At 38.0% G+C, this 19,663-nt stretch overlaps 1 protein-coding gene across 2 annotated transcripts in view; it reads left to right on the forward strand.

Annotated features, from left to right (window-relative positions):
- PHKB (phosphorylase kinase regulatory subunit beta) overlaps positions 1 to 19,663 on the forward strand; it is a 241,324-nt gene that overhangs the window by 137,145 nt on the left and 84,516 nt on the right. For both annotated transcript variants that reach the window (XM_032326064.1, XM_032326066.1), the window contains one exon: positions 9,201 to 9,295. In XM_032326064.1, coding sequence (XP_032181955.1) covers positions 9,201 to 9,295 — 95 coding nt within the window. The remainder of the gene's footprint in view (positions 1 to 9,200; positions 9,296 to 19,663) is intronic.

Raw genomic sequence — 19,663 nt, forward strand, 5'->3', positions numbered from 1 at the left:
GTTTGGTTGTTTGGTTGGTTTTTTACTAAATATTATACACAGGTAAATTTATATGACATTCAGCATGGTGTCATTTTTATGTAATCAGTAAAGAACTGAAGATCAAATATGAAATGAAGACTTTTCATAGCATAAGTGCAGCAAAAATTGTGCTGATTCACTTTGGAAGAAGTTAGATTCTTTTTTTTTTTTTTAATGTTGTTATTCGATTACCTTTACATGTCTCAGTATAACTAAGATAACATTATACATGTGCAGTTGCTGGGACAGTGTATGCCTGTGGTAAATTTGCATAGATACTGCCAACTTGCACTCCAACAAGGTCATGCAGAATTACACTTTGAAGTTTTCTTTTCACCACCCCTTGCTAGCATAGTCCTCTCCACGTCCATGGAGAATCCCTGTTAAGCCTTAGGTTCTGACTCTCTCTGAGAGGTGTTACAGTAGAAGACAGCAGAGAACCACTGACTTAATACCTTCTCCTCACCCTCTCCTTCCAAACTCTAAATTACCTTCATTATTATGCCCTTGGATTTTTTTTTATTCTTTTTTAACTTAAAAAAAATTTTTTTTAATAAACATATAATGTATTTTTATCCCCAGGGGTACAGGTCTGTGAATCGCCAAGTTTACACATTTCACAGCACTCATCATAGCACATGCACTCCCCAATGTCCATATCCTCACCACCCTCTCCCATCCCCCCTCCCCCCCAGCAACCCTCAGTCTGTTTTTTGAAATTGAGTCTTTTATGGTTTGTCTCCCTCCCAATCCCACCTTCTTTCATTTTTTCTTTTCCTACCCCGCAACCCCCCCACATTGCATCTCCACTTCCTCGTATCAGGGAGATCATATGATAGTTGTGTTTCTCTGATTGACTTATTTCACTAAGCATAATACCATCTAGTTCCATCCATGTCGTCGCAAGTGGCAAGATTTCATTTCTTTTGATGGCTGTATAGTATTCCATTGTGTATATATACCACATCTTCTTTATCCATTCATCTATTGATGGACATCTAGGTTCTTTCCATGGTTTGGCTATTGTGGACATTGCTGCTATAAACATTCGGGTGCACGTGCCCCTTCGGAGCACCACGTTTGTATCTTTAGGATATATAACACAGTAGTGCAATCGCTGAGTCATAGGGTAGCTCTATTTTCAGTTTTTTGAGGAACCTCCACACGGTTTTCCAGAGTGGTTGCACCAGCTTGCATTCCCACCAACATTGTAAGAGAGTTCCCCTCTCTCCGCATCCTTGCCAGCTTCTGTCATTTCTTGACTTGTTAATTTTAGCCATTCTGACTGGTGTGAGGTGGTATCTCATTGTGGTTTTGATTTGTATTTCCCTGATGCCAAGTTACGTGGATGATTTTTTCATGTGTCTGTTGGCCATCTGGATGTCTTCTTTGCAAAAGTGTCTGTTCATGTCCTCTGCCCATTTCTTGATTGGATTATTTGTTCTTTGGGTGTTGCGTTTGCTAAGCTCTTTATAGATTTTGGATACTAGCCCTTTATCTGATATGTTGTTTGCAAATATCTTCTCCCATTCTGTCAGTTGTCTTTTGGTTTTGTTCACTGTTTCCTTTGCTGTGCAAAAGCTTTTGATCTTGATGAAATCCCAATAGTTCATTTTTGCCCTTGCTTCGGTTGTCTTTGGCGATGTTCCTAGAAAGAGGTTGCTGTGGTTGAGGTCAAAGAGGTTGCTGTCTGTGTTCTTCTCAAGGATTTTGATGGATTCCTTTCTCACATTGAGGTCCCTCATCCATTTTGAGTCTATTTTTGTGTGTGGTGTAAGGAGATGGTCCAATTTCATTTTTCTGCATGTGGCTGTCCAATTTTCCCAGAACCATTTGTTGAAGAGGCTGTCTTTTTTCCATTGGACATTCCTTCCTGCTTTGTCAAAGATTAGTTGACCATAGAGTTGAGGGTCTATTTCTGGGCTCTCTATTCTGTTCCATTGATCTATGTGTCTGTTTTTGTGTCAGTACCATACTGTCTTGATGATGACAGCTTTGTAATAGAGCTTGAAGAGTGGAATTGTGATGCCACCAACTTTGGCTTTCTTTTTCAATATTCCTTTGGCTATTCGAGGTCTTTTCTGGTTCCATATAAATTTTAGGATTGTTTGTTCTATTTCTTTGAAGAAAAAATGGATAGGATTTTGATAGGGATTGCATTAAATGTGTTTTGCATTAAATGTGATTGCTTTAGGTAGAAAAGACATTTTCACAATATTTGTTCTTCCAATCCATGAGCATAGAACATTTTTCCATTTCTGTGTGTCTTCCTCAATTTCTTTCATGAGTACTTTATAGCTTTCTGAGTATAGATTCTTTGCCTCTTTGATTAGTTTTATTCCTAGGTATCTTATGGTTTGGGGAGCAATTGTAAATGGGACTGACTCCTTAATTTCTCTTTCTTCTGTCTTGTTGTTAATGTAAAGAAATTCAACTAATTTCTAGGCATTGACTTTATATTCTGACACTTTACTGAATTCCTGTACAAGTTCTAGCAGTTTTGGAGTGGAGTCTTTTGGGTTTTCCACATATAGTATCATATCATCTGCGAAGAGTGATAGTTTGACTTCTTCTTTGCCGATTTGGATGCTTTTAATTTCTTTTTGTTGTCTGATTGCTGAGGCTAGGACTTCTAGTACTATGTTGAACCTCAGTGGTGATAACGGACATCTTTGCTGTGTTCCTGACCTTAGCGGAGAAGCTTTCAGTTTTTCTCCATTGAGAATGATATTTGCAGTGGATTTTTCATAGATGGCTTTGATAATATTGAGGTATGTGACCTCTATCCCTACACTTTGAAGAGTTTTGATCAGGAAGGGATGATGCACTTTGTCAAATGCTTTTTCAGCATCTATTGAGAGTACATATGGTTCTTATTCTTTCTTTTATTAATGTATAGTATCACATTGATTGATTTGCAGATGTTGAACCAAACTTACAGCCCTGGAATAAATCCCACTTGGTCGTGGTGAATAATCCTTTTAATGTACTGTTGGATCCTATTGGCCAGTATTTTGGTGATAATTTTCGCATCTGTGTTCCAGGGATATTGATCTATAATTCTCTTTTTTGATGGGATCCTTGTCTGGTTTGGGGATCAAGGTGATACTGGCCTCATAAAATGATTTTTGAAGTTTTCCTTCCCTTTCTATTTTTTGGAACAGTTTCAGGAGAATAGGAATTAATTCTTCTTTAAATGTTTGGTAGAATTCCCCTGGGAAGCTGTCTGGCCCTGGACTTTTGTTTGTTTGGAGATTTTTGATGACTGTTTCAATCTCCTTACTGGTTATGGGTCTGTTCAGGTTTTCTATTTCTTCCTGGTTCAGTTGTGGTAGTTTATATGTCTCTAGAAATGTATCCATTTCTTCCAGATCGTCAAATTTGTTGGCGTAGAGTTGCTCATAGTATGTTCTTATAATAGTTTGTATTTCTTTGGTGTTAGTTGTGATCTCTCCTCTTTCATTCATGATTTTATTTATTTGGGTCCTTTCTCTTTTTGATAAGTCTGGCCAGGGGTTTATCAATCTTATTAATTCTTTCAAAGAACCAGCTCCTAGTTTTGTTGATTTATTCTATTGTTTTTTTAGTTTCTATTTCATTGATTTCTGCTCTGATTTTATGATTTCTCTTCTCCTGCTGGGTTTAGGCTTTCTTTGTTGTTCTTTCTCCAGTTCCTTTAGGTGTAGGGTTAGGTTGTGTATTTGAGACCTTTCTTGTTTCTTGAGAAAGGCTTGTATTGCTATATATTTTCCTCCCAGGACTGCCTTTGTTGTGTCCCACAGATTTTGAACCGTTGTGTTTTCATTATTATTTGTTTCTATGAATTTTTTCAGTTCTTCTTTAATTTCCTGGTTGACCCATTCATTCTTTAGAAGGATGCTGTTTAGTCTCCATGTATTTGGGTTCTTTCCAAATTTCCTCTTGTGATTGAGTTCTAGCTTCAGAGCACTGTGGTCTGAAAATATGCAGGGAATGATCCCAGTCTTTTGATACCGGTTGAGACCTGATTTATGACCCAGGATGTGATCTATTCTGGAGAATGTTCCATGTGCACTAGAGAAGAATGTATATTCTGTTGCTTTGGGATGGAATGTTCTGAATATATCTGTGATGTCCATCTGGCCCAGTGTGTCATTTAAGGCCTTTATTTCCTTGTTGATCTTTTGCTTAGATAATCTGTTCATTTCAGTGAGGGGAGTGTTAAAGTCCCCTACTAGTATTGTATTATTGTCGATGTATTTCTTTGATTTTGTTATTAATTGGTTTATATAGTTGGCTGCTCCCATGTTAGGGGCATAGATATTTAAAATTGTTAGGTCTTATTGTTGGACAGACCCTTTGAGTATGATACAGTGTCCTTCCTCATCTCTTATTATAGTCTTTTGCTTAAAATCTAATTGATCTGATATAAGGATTGCTACCCCAGCTTTCTTCTGATGTCCATTAGCATGGTACATTGTTTTCCACCCCCTCACTTTAATTTTGGAGGTGTCTTCGGGTCTAAAATGAGCCTCTTGTAGGCAGCATATAGATGGGTTTTGTTTTTTAATCCATTCTGATACCCTGTGTCTTTTGATTGGGTCATTTAGCCCATTAACTTTAAGGGTAACTATTGAGAGATATGAATTTAGTGACATTGTATTTCCTGTAAGGTGACTGTTACTGTATATTGTCTCTGTTTCTTTCTGATCTACTACTTTTAGGGTCTCTCTTTGCTAAAGGACCCCTTTCAATATTTCTTATAGAGCTGGTTTGGTGTTTGCAAATTCTTTCAGTTTTTGTTTGTCCTGGAAGCTTTTAATCTCTCCTTCTATTTTCATTGATAGCCTAGCTGGATATAGTATTCTTGGTTGCATGTTTTTCTCGTTTAGTGCTCTGAATATATGATGCCAGTTCTTTCTGGCCTGCCAGGTCTATGGATAGGTCTGCTGCCAATCTAATGTTTTTACCCTTGTATTTTACAGACTTCTTTTCCTGGGCTGCTCTCTGGATTTTTTTCTTTGTCACTAAGACTTGTAAATTTTACTATCAGGTGATGAGGTGTGGACCTATTTTTATTGATTTTGAGGGGTGTTCTTAGCATCTCCTGGATTTTGAGGTTTGTTCCCTTTGCCATATTAGGGAAATTCTCTACAATAATTATCTCAAATATACCTTCTTCTCCCCTCTCTCTTTCGTCTTCTTCTGGAATCCCAATTATTCTAATGTTGTGTCATCTTATGGTGTCACTTATCTCTTGAATTCTGTCCTTGTGGTCCAGTATTTGTTTGTCTCTCTTTTGCTCAACTTCTTTATTCTCTGTCATTTGGTCTTCTATGTCACTAATTCTTTCTTCTGCCTCATTTATCTTAGCAGTAATAGCTTCCATTTTTGATTGCCCCTCATTAATAGCTTTTTAAATTTCAACTTGGTTAGATTTTAGTTCTTTTATTTCTCCAGAAAGGGTTTTTATCTCTCTGGAGAGGGTTTCTCTAATATCTTCTATGCCTTTTTTGAGCCTGGCTAGAACCTTGAGAATCATCATTCTGAACTCTAGATCTGTCATATTACCAATGTCTGTATTGATTAGGTCCCCAGCCTTTGGTACTGCCTCTTAATTCTTTTTTTTTTTTGTGGTGAGTTTTTCCGTGTCATCATTTTGTCCAGATAAGATTTGCTTTCTCCTCCTCTGGAATTCTGCTGTTTTCCTTGGTGAGTGAAGTTGGTCTTGGCTGGGTTTCTTGTTGATCTTCTTGGGGAGGGCCGTGTTGTAGATTCTCAAGTGTCTTTGCCCCAGGTGGAATTGCACTGCCCTTAGCAGGAGCCAGGCTACGTAATCCGCTCAGGTTTGCTTACGGGAGCTTTTGTTTCCTGAGCACTTTCTGTAGAGTTCTGGAGGACGGGAATGAAGATGGCCGCCTCCCAGTCTCTGGCCCGGAGGAGCCGAGAGCTCGGGGTCCCGCTCCTCAGTGCACCCTCAGAGAAAAGCGCCCAACTGCCCCTGTCTCCCTGGCCTCCAGTCGCGCTTGGAGGAAATCGCTCAATCGGTTGCACTTGGAGAAAAGCGCCTGGTCGCTTCCGTCTGCATGGCCTCTGGCCATGCTCCACACTCACCCAGTCTGTGACCGGTTCAAGGTAATCCCGAGCTGAGAGCTCACTCCCGGCTTTGTCGCTGTAGCCGGCTTCCCCGCTCTAATACCTGCGAGCTCTGTGACACTCAGACACCCCCGGTCCTTCTGTGACCCCGCGGGACCTGACGTTATGCTGACCCTGCATGGGCTTGCCCCTGGTTTAGCCTCTGGAGCTATGTTCCTCTGTGGAACAGACTTTTAAAAGTCCTGATTTTGTCGCCCTTGGATTTTATCCATAGTTGCCACAAGGAGCTACCAGGTGGAAGGGGATTCCAGTACAACAGTATAACAGCAGTTGAAGCCATTGCTTTCATGCTGGTTAGCACCCCATGAAAAATGCTCTGTCTCAGAAATCTATCAGAATTTAGTATCAGGAAACACTTTGTCTCCCCTTCATGAATTGTTTTCCTTTCTTTAGAGAATGTTAATACACTATTTTGAGACCAGCTTTATTGAACATAATTTACATGCTATATCTTAACATATTCAAAGTTTAAATGCAGTGGTTTCTAATTTATTCACAGATTTGGATAACCATCACCACAATCAATTTTAGAATATTTTCATCACCCTTCAAAAACCTCATGCCCAGTTACTCCCCAACCACCCCAAATCACTTCAGCCTTTCCCCCAACACTGGATACTTGTTAATCTACTTTCTATCCCTGTAGATTTGCCTATTCTGGACATTTCATATACCTTGAATCATATAATACCTGGCCTTTGCACCCTGTTGTCAAGGTTCACTGATGTATCATAATTCTTTTTATGGTCAAAAAACAGTGCATTGTATGTATATACCACATTTGATTTTTCCATTTATCTGGTGATGGACATTGGGATTGTTTCTATTATTTTGCTTTTATGAATAATGCTGCTTTGAGCTTTCAACTTTCATGTACAAGTTATTTCTTGACATTTGTTTTCATTTCTCCTGGGTATATACCTAGGGGTAGAATTGCTGAGCCATTTGGTAACTCTGTGTTTAACACTTTGAGTAATTCCAGACTGTTTTCTAAAGTAACTGTACCGTAATGCATTCTATCTAACAATGTATGAGGACTCCAGTTTCTCTGCATCCTCTCCAACCATTGTTCTTGTCTGCTTTTTGATAATAAGCATCCTAATGAATATGAAGTGGTATCTCATTGTGATTTTGATAAGCATTTCTCAAATGACTTAATGTTATTGAGCATCTTTTCCTGAACTTACTGGTAATTTGTGCATTTTGGAGGGAAGTGTCAGTTTGGGTACTGTGGCCATTTTTAAATTGCATTCTCTTTTTTTATTGAGTCACAAGATTTTTTATATATATTCAAGACAGAAGTCCTTTGCAAGGTACATGATTTGTAGATATTTTCTCCCATTCTGTGGGCTGTTATTTTACTCTTTTCATTGTGTCCTTTGAGGTCCACAAGGTTATAATTTGACAAAGTTCAATTTATCTCATCTCTTCTTTGTTACTTATGTTTTCATTTTGTAGTTTGGGCCTCCTTGAATGAGTTTGAAAGTATTTTCCCTACTGTTTTGGAAAAGTGTGTGAAAGATTGATTTTACTTCTTCTTTAACTGTTTGGTAGAATTCCCTAATGAAGCCATCATGTTCTGGGCTTTTGTTTTTTTGTTTGTTTCTCCAGGGTCTCAGTCACTTGTTATAAATCTGTTTATCGGGGTGCCTGGGTGGCTCAGTTGGTTAAACATCTGCCTTTGGCTCAGGTCATGATCTCAGGGTCCTGGAATTGAGCCTGTGTTTCTCTGCTTAGTGGGGAGTCTGCTTCTCCCTCTCACTCTCACTCTCCCTCTGTGTGCTCTCTCTCAAATACATAATTAAAATCTTTAAAAATAAATAAATAAATATAATTTATATTAGGTTATCTAAATTATTGGCATACATTTGTTCATGGTATTATCATATACTCCTAAAGGTCAGTGATAATGTTTGTAACTTCCATTCCTGATTTAATAATTTGAGTCTTCTTTTTTTATTGTTCAGTCTAGCTAAAGTTTTGTCCACTTTTTAAAAATTAACATATGGGGCCCCTGGGTGGCTCAGTGGGTTAAAGCCTTTGCCTTTTGCTCAGATCATGATCCCAGGGTACTGGGATCAAGCCCCGCATCAGGCTGTCTACTGAGCAGAGAATCTGCTTCCCTCTCTCTCTCTGCCTGCCTCTCTGCCTACTTGTGATCTCCATCTGTCGAATAAATTTTTAAAAAAAAGAATCTTTAAAAAAAATAAAAATAAAAAAGATTAATCTGTTTAAAATTAACATATAATGTATTATTTGCTTCAGGGGTACAGGTCTGTGAATTATCAGTCTTACATAATCTATAGCACTCACCATAGCACATATCCTCCCCAATGTCCATAACCCAACCACCCTATCCCTCCTCCCAACCCCCAGCAACCCTTTTGTCCACTTCTGAGCTTTTCAAGAATCTACTTTTAGTTTCACTTATATTCCCTCTTGCTTTTCTCTATTTTATTTCATTAACTTCCACTCTCATCTTTACTATTTCCTTCCTTCTGCTTGCTTTTGATTTAGTTTTCTCTTTTCATCTGCTGTCTTAAGATGTAAAGATAAGTTACTGATTTGAAGTTTTTCTTCTGTTTAATATAGGCATTTATAGCTCCAGATTTTCCTCTGAGCATTGATTTAGCTACATCCACAAGTTTCGGCATATTGTATCTTCATTTTCAATCATCTCATCAGAACATGTATTAGAAACTATTTTCCAATTTCCCATTTGTTTTCTTCTTTGACCCATTGGTTATTTAGGAGTGTGTTAATTTCCATGTATTTGTGAATTTCTAAAATTTCTTCCTATTGACTGATTTCTAATTTTATTCTATTGTGGTCAGAATCATACTTTGTATAATTTTAACTCTTTAACTCTTTAAATTTATTGAGTATTGTTCTATTGCCTAGCATATGGAAGATACTCTGTGTACATTGAGGAGGATATATATTGTGCTCTTGTTGGATGAAGTATTCTGTTGCTATTAGGTCAAGTTGGTTTATAGTGTAAAGATGAATTTTTGACAATGTCATTTCTCTTCTTTTTTTTTCAGCTGATGAATTAATCAGCCCTAAAGACATTGATCCTGTCCAGCGCTATGTCCCATTACAGAATCAGCGTAACGTGAGCATGAGGTTTTCCAATCAAGTAAAGAGATTTTTTTTTCTTAATTTAGACTCATCTAGAGACATTTAAAGATTAATTTAAAAAAAAATTTATTCTGAATGGGTTTTTGTTTCTTTTTCTGAGGGCAAGGCTTTTCTCTTTTCTGGTTAATTAAGATTTACTTGTGGTAAAAGATTACTTGTTAATGAAGAAGTATGAATCAGATATGTCAACAGGATGTCTTCCAGGCAGGCATTTTCATCTTCACAGTGGTTGAGTTTAAGGTGTTAAATACCTTCAGGAGGATAGGTATGTATGTGTGGGCAAGAGAATATATGTGGGGGAAGTGGGGTACCATGAAAGGCCCTGTGCTTAATGTCTGTCCATTTCTATGTCTCTGTGACAGGACTGAGTGACTGACAGAGTTTTCTTAGTATTTGGTGACATGTTGGGTGAAGGAATAATTTAAAATTTTTTACACTTAGTAGCTATGGATTCAGACTGTGTTGTGTCAACAAAATAAGTGTTTGCAGGATCAGCAAGATTGATGTTGATTTGAGCAAACCCTCAAGTATTAAACGATACCAGTAATGAGGACTGTTAAAATGAGAATGTTGTGGATTCAGGAAACTGCCTGAGGAGAAAGGGAATGAACCTGAGTGTGTGCCTGGGATTCTAAGCAGTTTACATTGATTTAATAAGAATCATAGCACTTCCAGAAGATATGCTTATAAAATCAAAATGCTTCTTTTGGGGTGCTGGGTGGCTCAGTTGGTTAAGTTTCCAGTTCTTGATCTCAGCTCAGTCTTTACCATGGTTGTGAGTTTGAGCCCTGCAGTGGGCTCCATGCTGGTCTTAACAAAAACATACCTACTTAAAAAACAAAATAAAACAAAACCCAAGGGGTGCCTGGGTGGCTCAGTGGGTTAAAGCCTCTGCCTTCAGCTCAGGTCATGATCCCGGGGTCCTGGGATCGAGCCCCGCATCGGGCTCTCTGCTCAGCGGGGAGCCTGCTTCCCCCTCTCTCTCTGCCTGCCTCTCTGCCTACTTGTAATCTCTGTCTGTCAAATAAATAAAATCTTAAAAAAAAAAAAACCCAAAATGCCCCTCTTATTAAAAAAAATATATATATATACACACACACACACACACACACACACATACATACATACATACATACATATAATACACACACACATAAACATACACAAATAAATCCTTGTTTTGATGAGAGTAAAGGAGAGCCAACTAGGTCCTTTGGATTCTGTCACACTATTTCTGTTTATTTTGCTGGTCTTCAACAAAACATGTAATTACTCTGAGTGGTTTATAGATGAGAAGTTATTGAGAAGTTATTTGGGAGACTTATAAATAAAGGTTAAGATTTTCTCAAGAACGTGAAATCCCTATGTTAATATGTATTAGAAATTTTTCACTGGCCTGTTGACTCCTGTATAAGGTGAGGATTTGGCCTTTATCTTAGTTACCACTAGTGTCAGTGCAGTACAAGGATACATTCTGTACAAATCTGAGATATGAATTTTACTTGAAGAAATGGTAAAATAAGGAATACATTTAACTTCCTATTACCCAGTGCTGTGACTCTTGAGCCATTTTTAGACTAGTGTGTGTATCATTTACATAGCATTTCACATGTGCTACCCACTTCTGTAGGGTAATGAAATCACAAAGACTTTTCTAGAAAATAAATAGATTACAGATTTGAGTTGTGGGGATAGGAACCAGAGAGCATCAAAGCACATAACTAACAAAATCAACAATTTAAACAGTTATGTAAGGAAGGCTGTGGCTCTGTAATTTTTGACAGGCAGAGTGCTTCCAACTCTTTCTCTCCCATTCAAGAAAGCTTATTAGAGTACAAGTGAGTGAGAGTATTTGAAATCATTTTCTGATGCTGCTACTAAATTATCTATGCCCTGCTCCCCAGGTGGAGCCACATCCTACATCAGAGACTTACTATAGGTTAAGGACAAGGGCTTCTCTCTTTCAGTTTCATGAGGATTACATCTGTGCAGAGTTGTGTACAGTTTCTGAGAAAGAGATAATAGGAGGATTGGCAGCAGAAAATTGCTAGGAGCCATCATGCCCCACCCTGTTGCAGCTTGGTTGTAGTGATATATAAAGCAGTGAGGTGCCTTTGCCACTTTCTTGGCCATTTAAGCAGTAGCCAAGACCAGATATGACCTTGTCTGTTGCTGGGACTGGGTAGCATTGATTGATAAAATACAGAAGTCAGACGTAGACCTCTCCTTAAAATATTGATGTTAGAGACCTCTTGGTCATTATTATTATTATTATTATTATTATTATTATTATTATGTAAGACTTTATTTATTTGAGAGAGAGAGAGAGCAGGGGAGAGGAAGAAGCATGATCCCCAGTGAGCAGGGAACCCAGCATGGGGCTTGATCCCAGAACCCTGGGATCCTGACCTGAACCAAAGGCAGACACTTAACGAACTGAGCCACCCAGGAACCTCTCTCTTGGTTATATTGACCAGGTCATACTTTGCAATTAACTTATCTGTGGGGATTGACCAGGTGCTTTAAACCCTACTAAACAGTGGGAAAAATAGAGAAGAGTAGTAAAGTTCAGATAATTTCTGTAAGTGAGAAAAGTCCCTGACTTTAAAGGAAGATATGTCAGAGGTCCCCGTTTATCCTTTGCCTCAGTGATTGAGTACATGAACTCAAAGGATTTGGAAGCCCTGATACTTAACAGTTATGGTTTATTACAGGGGAAGGATGCAAGATAAAATCAGCAAAGGCACTCAGGGCAAGTCTTGAGGAAACCAGGCATAAGCTTCCTAATGGCCATTCCCAGTGGAGTCATGTGAGATACAATTACCAGCGATGATGTGTGAAAACACATGCAAAGTGTTGCCAACCAATACTTGCTCAAGCTTGAGTGTCCAAGGTTTTTATTGACAATCAGTCATGTAGGCATGTAGCACCTGCATGATTGACCTTGGTTATTCAAGCGCTAGCTCCTTAGAGGTAAAAACAAAACAAAACAAAACAAAGCAAAACAACAACAACAACAACAACAACAACAAAAACACAGATGTTCACCATAAATCACATTGTTAGTGATAAACCTTCTGAACAAACTGGTACCGTATGGTCCATGACCTTAATTAAGCATGCAAAAACACTTACCTGACAGATCCTTCCAAGAAGCCAGCCAAGGCCCCATCCTGCAAATATCCCTTTCTTGGGATTGTTCAGAGTTTGAACAGCCCAGGTGTGCTGAATCAATGTATTCCTCTACAGAAAGGTATGGCAGAAGGAAGTTTCTAGACTCCAGAAAGCAAGGAGAGTGCCATAACTGTATAATTGTCCACTCCTTCAAGTATACATAAGGCTATTGGCAAAATGTGGTATCATCTGGGATGACCTTCCTCACTACTCTGTCACTAGTCAGAAATTGCTGTTTTCTTTTGATGTTACTTAGAGAATAAAACAAATCCCCTTTTATAAGTCAGTTTAGAGGAGTAGAAAGAAAAGTATTGTAAACAACAGCAGATATACTTTATAGTATTGTGAGATTTTGACCCTACCCCCAGAAAAACCTTCAAAACCCACCTTTTGGAGATCTTCAAATGTAAGTTCCTAGGGACCAGAGAACATGTTTCATTTATTTTTGTAGCTTTAGTACCTGTGATAGTATCATAACACCTATTATATAGAAGGTAGTCAGTGTTTAACTTGAATGTTTGAGTATACTTGAAGGTATGTGTGGGAGGAAGGAATGTCATGGGAAATAGTGGACTTCTCATGCAAATGTCTCTAAATTTACATCCTAACATCTTTCCTAATATTTAAGCTTGAATTTCCAACTACTTGGTGATCATGTCTCCACAGATCTAGTATTTAAAATCCAACATTTCTGAGTATATACTTATCTCCAGCTCATCTAGTTGTAGACATTAAATATGTACAGGTTTTGCGTGTCGATCATATCTCATAAAGTTGTTGAAAAATAAAGCATATATTTTTTTTAAAACATATTCTTTTAAATGAATACCAAAATTTTTTTAAAAATTTATTTTAACTCTAGTTAATATACAGTGTTATATTAGTTTCAGGTGTGCAATATGGTAATTCAGCATTTCTGTAGATCACCTGGTGCTCATCACAGCAGGTGCCCTCCTTAATTTTTGTCACCAATTTAACCCATACCCCACTCTCCACTCTGGTAACCATCAGATTGTTCTCTATAATTAAAAGTCTGTTTCTTGCTTTGACTCTCTTTTTTGCTCTCATTTTTTTTTCCTTTGCTTGTGTGTTTTGTTTCTTAAATTCTACATATGGGTGAAATCATATGGTATTTGTCTTTCTCTGACTTATTTCATGTAGCATTTTATTGTCCAGCTCCACCCATGTCAGTGCAAATGGCAAGATTTCATTCTTTTTTATGGCTGAATAGTATTCAATTGTGTATATACACTACATCCTATTTTTCCATTCATCAGTCAATGGCCACATGGACTACTTCCATAATTTGGCTGCTGTAAATAATGGTGCTATTACATAGGGGGACATGTATCCCTTTGAATTAGTGTTTTTGTATTCCTTGGGTAAATACCTAATAGTGAAATTGCTGAATCATAAGGTAGTTCTGTTTTTAACTTTTTAAGGACACTCCACACTGTTTTCCAGAGTGGCTACACCAGTTTGCATTCCCACCAACAGTGCACGAGTGTTTCTTTCTCACCACATCTTCACTAACACCTGTTGTTTATTGTGTTTTTTATTTTATCCATTCTGACAGGTGTGAGGTGATATCTCATTGTAGTTTTGATTTGCATGTCCCTGATGAGCAAAAACACATTTCTAATACCAAATGTATTATCTTCTCTCTTCACATCTGCCCTTCTTCCCATATTGCTTGTCTTTGGATAAGGACATTGCTTTCAGTGGTCCCTTCTCATGCCAGTAGCTCTTCTGTTCAGATGGGTCTCATATTGGCTCTGCCTTCACAGTAGCATTCATATTTGTCTCTCCATATTTAGCCCCACTGCCACGCACCACTTCGACTTCATTACAACTCAGTGGCATGGTTTTAATACTCTCTCTCTCTCTGACTCCAGCCTCTCTGTTTTTTCTCTGTGCTTGAGAATACATGATCTTATAAAGTTGGGTCCATTAGTGGAATTTCCTGCTTAAAAGCTTCCATGATGGGGCACCTGGGTGGTGTAGTCAGGCAAGCATCCGACTCTTGGTTTCGGCTTAGGTCATGATCTCAGGGTTGTGAGATACAGCCCCATGTCAGGCTATGGACTATGTGTGCACTTTCCTTCAGATTCTTTCTCCCTCTCCCTGAGTGTTCTCCCAAATTTCTGAATAATGTAGATGTAACTCTTTTTGCTTGATATTTTACTTTTGTAGAGTTTCTGTTGTTTGTTTGTAAGGGGTATACCTCAACCGCCCATCCATCTTAATCTCCTAATATGGAGTAGTAATTTTTAATTCTTCTATTTATCACTTTTGCTACCTATACATTGTAATGAAACTATATTTTTGGGATCACTTCCTTTTGGGAACTTGTCTTTATTTTTGGTGTCCTAAAATTTCTATTTTTGTGTGGATTTTGTTTTCATTTTCTCTGCTTGGCACTTGGGCCCTTTCAATTTGTGACTTTCTTCAGCGGTGGAAAATTTTCTTAAATTATTACTTTCTTTTTCTATTGTTTCTGTTAGGATTCCTTTATTAGTCAGATCCTAGTCCTACAGGAATGATCCCCTGAATCTCTTTCCTTTTTCTTTTTTTAGATGGTTTCTGTTTCTTTTGTTTGTTTGTTTGGTTGGTTGGTTTGCTTTTTGGATTTTTTTTTTCCTATATTCAGAGACTCTTCCTTAACTTTTTGTTCCAGCTCTTCTGCTGAAATATTTTCAAAGTCATATTTTTAATTTCTAATAGTTCATCTTTGTTCTCTAATTATTCCTTTTGTAGCTTTCTGGTTTTTTATTTAAAATTATTATCACAATTGTTGACAAAATTACACAATCAAAAAATCTTGAGGTGTCAATTTAATAAAAATTTTAATCTCACCACGGTTGTTCAGCACAGTACTACAAGTCCTAGCAACAGCAATCAGATAACAAAAAGAAAGAAAAAGGTAGGTATTCAGATCGGCAAAGAAGAAGTCAAACTCTCTCTCTTCGCAAATGACATGATACTTTACATAGAAAACCCAAAAGACTCCACCCCTAAATTACTAGAACTCGTACAGCAATTCAGTAATGTGGCAGGATACAGATCAATTGCTCTCCTAATCACTAACAATGTAACTGTAGAAGAGAAATTAGGGAATCGATTCCATTTATAATAGCACCCAATACCATATGATACCTTGGAATAAACCCAACCAAAGACATGAAGGATCTATACTCTAGAAACTACAGAACACTTACGAAAAAAAAATGAAGGAAGACAAAAAAAGGTGGAAAAACATTTCATGCTCATGTGTTGGAAGAATAAACATTGTTAAAATGTCTATGCTGCCCAGAGCAACCTATACTTTCAGTGCCATCCCGATCAAAATAACAATGGCATTTTTCAAAATGCTGGAAAAAACAATCCTAAAATTTGTATGGAACCAGAAAAGACCCTGAATCGTCAAGGAAATGTTGAAAAAGAAAAAGCTGGGGTTGTCACGTTGTCTGATTTCAAGGTGTGATCACCAAGACAGCATGGTATTGGCACAAAAACACACATAGATCAATGGTACAGAGTAAGGAGCCCAGATATGAACCCTGAACTTTATGGTCAACTAATCTTCGATAAAGCAGGAAAAAATATCCAATGGGAAAAAGATAGTCTCTTCAATAAATGGTGCTGGGAAAATTGGACAACTATATAAGAAGAATGAAACTTGACCATTCACTTAAATCACATACAAAGATAAACTCTAAAAGGATGAAAGGCCTCAATGTGAGACAGGAATCCATCAAAGTCCTAGAGGAGAACATAGGCAGTAACCTCTTTGACATCAGCCACAGCAACTTCTTTCAAGACACATCTTCAAAGGCAAGGGAAACAAAAGCAAAAATGAACTTTTGGAACTTCAACAAGATAAAAATCTTCTGTACAGCAAAAGAAACAGTCAACAAAACAAAGAGGCAACCCATGGAATGGGAAAAGATCTTCGCAAATGACACTACAGACAAAGGGCTGATATCCAAGATCTAGAAAGAACTCAAACTCAACACCCAAAGAACAAATAGTCCAGTCAAGAAATAGGCAGAAGACATGAACAGGCACTTCTTCAAAGACATACCAATGGCTAACAGACACATGAAAAAATGTTCATCATCATTAGCCATTGGGGAAATTCAAATCAAAACCACATTGAGATACCACCTTACACCAGTTAGAATGGCAAAAATTGACAAGGCAAAAAACCACAAATATTGGAGAGGTTGTAGAGAAAAGGAAACCCTCTTACACTGTTGGTGGGAATGCATATTGGTGCAGCCACTTTGGAAAACTGTGGAGGTTCCTCAAAAAGTTAAAAAAAAGAGCTGCCCTATGACCCAGCAATTGCACTACTAGGTATTTACCCCAAAGATACAGATGTAGTAAAAAGAAGGGCCACATGCACCCCAACACTCATAGCAGCAATGTGCACAATAGCCAAACTGTGGAAAGAGCCAAGCAAGATGCCTTTCAATGGATGAGTGGATAGATGATATGGTGCATATTTATAATAGAATATTACTCAGCCATCAAAAAGGATGAATACCCAACTTTTGCATCAACATGGACAGAAGGAGGTGGAGATTTTGCTAAGTGAAATAAGTCAAGTAGAGAAAGTCAATTATCACATGGTTTCACTTATTTGTGGAACAAAAGGAATAGCATGGAGGACATTAGGAGAAGGAAGGGAAGATGAAGTGGGGGAAATCAGAGGGGGAGACAAACCATGGGAGACTGTGGACTCCAGGAAACAAACTGAGGGTTTTAGAGGGGAGACGGGTGGGGGGATGGGTTAGCCCAGTGATGGGTATTCAGGAGGGTATATATTGCATGGAGCGCTGGATGTTATATGCCAACAATGAATCATGGAACACTATATCAACAACTAATAATGTATGGTGACTAAGAGAACATAGTAAAAAAATGAATTAAAAAAATTTTTAATTTAAAAAAAAGGATTTTATTTATTTATTTGACAGAGAAAGAGGGAGGGAGAGAGAACACAAGCAGGGGGAGTGGCAGCTGGAGAGAGAGAAGCGGGTTCCCTGCAGAGCAAGGACCCAGATGTGGGGCTTGATCCCAGGGCCCTGGGATCATGACCTGAGCCTAAGGCAGACCACTTAAATGACTGAACCACCTAGGTGCCCCCCAAGTTTTTTAACTTTTAATTTTGAATAAGTATAGGTCCACAAGAAATTGCAAAGAAATACCCAGAGAGAGCTTTTGAATTCTTCACTAGCATTCCACAACGTTAACATCTTATGTAACTATAGTACAACCTGAAAAACAGAAAACTGATGTTGATACAATTCATAGAGCTTATTCACATTTTATCAGTTATACATATACTCATTAGTGTTTGTGTGTGTATAGTTCTGTCCATTTTGATTACATGTGTAACTTTGTGTAACTACCACCACAGTCAATATACTATAATGTACCATCACCATATTATCCTAAGACTTCCTTGTGTTACCCTTTTATAGCCACTGCTCCTTCACTGCTCTCCTTAACCCTAGGTAACCACTAATCTGTTTTCCATTTTATAATTCTGTCATTTCACAAATGTTATATAAATGGAACTATATGGCATATAACCTTTTGAATTGGATTTCTTCCCTCAGCCTAATTCCAAAGAGATAGATCCAAGTTACTGCATATAACAAGTTTGTTCTTCTGTATTGCTGAGTAGTTTTTCATTGTAGGACCATACCATTGTTTAACCTTTCATCTGTTGAAGGACATCTTGTGGATTACTTAAAATTTTTTTAGAATTCTATTTTGATTTACTTAAAATGTTATTTAGTATATTGATTTTTAAAATTTTCTTAGTGATTTCTCCAGGAATTACCATATACATTGTTATCTAAAGTCCCCCTGATGTCAGTATTTTTCTTTGAGTGAAGTGTAGAAACCTTACTTCCATTTAGTTTTTGTTCCTTTTTTACTTTTTAAATATATTTTTTAAAGTATTTCCTCTGCATTTATTGAGTAGCACATCAGATTGTGTGAAAAGTTTTGCTTCAACCATAAAATTTTATTGGAGGCATTCACGAGGTAAAAGTCTATTGTGCTTATCTCAACTTTTACCATCCCCTTGTTCTTTTCTTTCTGAATATCCCAGCCTTTTTCTGTTATCATTTTCTTTCTGTTTAATGCTCTTTTTTTAAGACTTTATTTGTGAGTAGGTCTGCTGAACATAATTCTTAGTTTTCCTCTGTCTGATAATGTCTTTATTTCCCTTTCATTCCGAAAGGTACTTTTGTTAGTCACAGAATTTTTTGATTGACAGTTGTTTTCTTTTAGCACTGAGAGTTATTATGCTACTTTCTCTGGCCTCCTAGTTTCAGATGATAAACACTTTGTCAGTTCAGATTTGTGTTTTATAGGTAATATGCCATTTCTGTCTGACCAGCATCTCCTCTGAGTAGAAGGCTAGGAGGCACCAAGCTCAGCTGATGTGGGTGGATCAGCCCACTCACTGGTTCCCCAGGTGTAGAACAGAGGTTGGGTAGATTTGTCACTGCTGTGAAGCTCTGCTGAAGGCAGATCAGCCTGATTGCTGGTGCACTGGTTGTGGAATGGGGATTGAGATGGCTCTCAGAGCTTTGCTGCTGCTATTGTATGTGAATTGGACTGCCCGCTGAAGCCCAATTTACAGAGCAGACATCAGGATAGTTCACTGGGGCTTCTTAGCTGATGCTATGGTCCTTTTGGCCCACCAGTGGCCTTTGTGAAGCAGAGGTTGGTGGGCCCACTCCAGCTTTGAAATTTCTGCTGAAGGCACATTGGACAACTAATTGGTTGGGAGCTCAGCGGAGGCGCTAGGGTTGGATCCCCCAACTCAGTCTCTGTTGTGCTTCCTGTTTTCTAGTCCTTTAGCCAGAGAGAACAGACTTTAATTGTTTTTCTTTTTCAGTTTATGCTTGTTGATTGTGTTAGGCCACAGGCTTCTCTGGTGTTCTGCCCATATGTGGATCTCAGAAATCTGACCACATTGTATCAAGTCCTGACATGCTTAGCCAGTCCAGCCTGACTTCTTTGCAGATCCCAGAGTCATTATTATCCATTGAATTATTTTCAGGGTGAACAATTGTATTAAGAGCAGTAGGGAAAACTGAGTTTAGGCCATCATGTTTCCACCTCCCTTTCTTTAGATAGTTTATCTTCATATGTCTTTCTGTGAGTA

The sequence above is a fragment of the Mustela erminea genome, chromosome 19 (genome assembly GCF_009829155.1).
Source record: "Mustela erminea isolate mMusErm1 chromosome 19, mMusErm1.Pri, whole genome shotgun sequence".
Classification (NCBI taxonomy): domain Eukaryota; kingdom Metazoa; phylum Chordata; class Mammalia; order Carnivora; family Mustelidae; genus Mustela; species Mustela erminea.